The sequence below is a fragment of the Pundamilia nyererei genome, unplaced genomic scaffold (genome assembly GCF_000239375.1).
Source record: "Pundamilia nyererei isolate P.nyererei 1_Seehausen unplaced genomic scaffold, PunNye1.0 scaffold00026, whole genome shotgun sequence".
NCBI classification, from domain to species: Eukaryota; Metazoa; Chordata; class Actinopteri; order Cichliformes; family Cichlidae; genus Pundamilia; species Pundamilia nyererei.
The window spans coordinates 4,989,782-4,991,155 of record NW_005187427.1 but is presented as its reverse complement, the minus strand read 5'-3'; the positions used below and the strand labels follow the sequence as shown (position 1 = coordinate 4,991,155).

The 1,374-nt window shown below is 46.7% G+C and overlaps 2 protein-coding genes across 2 annotated transcripts in view; one reads left to right on the top strand and one right to left on the bottom strand.

Moving 5' to 3' along the window:
• The window catches only part of LOC102213907 (claudin-4-like), a 2,657-nt gene extending 2,489 nt beyond the window's left edge, over positions 1-168 (top strand). The window contains exon 3 of the mRNA XM_005727946.1: positions 119-168. Within this exon, the coding sequence (XP_005728003.1) occupies positions 119-168 (50 nt within the window). The remainder of the gene's footprint in view (positions 1-118) is intronic.
• Positions 169-177: 9 nt separating this feature from the next.
• On the bottom strand, positions 178-816 carry LOC102206929 (claudin-4). Its single transcript, XM_005727921.1, has one exon. The coding sequence runs from the start codon at positions 814-816 to the stop codon at positions 178-180; it is 639 nt and encodes a 212-aa protein (XP_005727978.1).
• Between the last annotated feature and the right edge of the window lie 558 nt (positions 817-1,374).

Below are 1,374 nucleotides of genomic sequence, written 5' to 3'. Positions count from 1 at the left end.
ATTGACATTCATTCAGTAACCTAAAATATACTTAAAAAAAGAATCAAGATATGATCAAGACATGTATGAAACCTATTAAATGTAGTAAAATGTGATCTGTTTTTTTTACTGCCTTCAGCCTTCAGAATTGTTCGAGTACACTGCTGTGCCTTTTTATTAGCATTGTAGCTGAGACACTCACACATAGTCAACATTTGAAGATATGCTTCTTACAGGTATGAATTTGGCAGGTATGTAGGGTCTGCCACCAACTTTTGGGGGACAGCTGCTGCAGAGAAGACCACCTCCCATCAGCAGCACCGCAGCAGAGCACCAGCCTATGTAAAGTGAAGATCCAAGCTCCCTTCTTTGAGCCTCAACCAATAGGGGGTTATAAAAGTCGCTGATTACTGCATGAGCTGACCACGATACAGGAATCAAGATCAGCAAGGCGGTTATTATGAATATCACTCCAGCCACTATGCAGGTTTTAGCTTTGGCCACGTCATCCTCCATGCAGTTGGTGCATTTTCCTCCGATCACAGCCATGAGGATGCCGAATATCCCAACAATCACAGAGATGATCACCATGGCCCTGGCAGTCTGCAGGTCCTGAGGCAGAGCCAGCATGGAGTCGTACATCTTACACTGCATTTGCCCCGTGCTCTGGACCACACAGCTCATCCACAAGCCTTCCCAGATCACCTGGGCTGTGACGATATTCGCCCCCACGAAAGCGGTGACTCTCCACATGGGCAAACCGCAGGTGATAATGGCGCCCAGCCAACCAAAGAAGGCCAGTAAAACACCCAAGATCTGGAGGCCCTGAGAAGCCATGAAAATGCTGCTGTAACAGATTTCTACGCAAAATTCAAGAAATAAGAAAAAGAAAAAGTTGGCACCACAGAAAATTTAACCACACTCCAGTCTTGTATGTGCTGCAGATACACCTGCCTGATGATGGATTTGCTGTGGTCTAATGTTCCTGTGCCTAGCTGTGAGAAGATAGATGCTTGCTGCTGTGTTTCAGGGTGGAGTTTCTGTGTCCTCAGACAAAGCGGGAAACTGGAGACCTGATATCCACAGACCTTATTCTCTAGCTTCCTTCATTGTCCTCACACAAACAAGCTTTATTCAGTCGTTCAAGACTTCAACAGTGGGAACAACAGTGCTATCAGATCCTCAGGCGTCCTCACACAAACACGCACACTCTCTCTACACACACACCTACAAACGTGCATGCACACAAAGGTAAGGTCAGTCTCTGAGCAAAAACAAACTCGTACGAGAAGCTTCTTCAGTTCTGGGGTCAAATGGTAGCCCTGTGGGTGTGTCCCTCCAAAGAGGGACAATGGAGCCCCTGATGATCCTCTACCTCCTGACCCAGTATGAACC

Bases quoted from the DNA above. Each gene is read 5' to 3' on its own strand.
- LOC102206929 (XM_005727921.1), bottom strand. From the start codon at position 816: ATGGCTTCTCAGGGCCTCCAGATCTTGGGTGTTTTACTGGCCTTCTTT.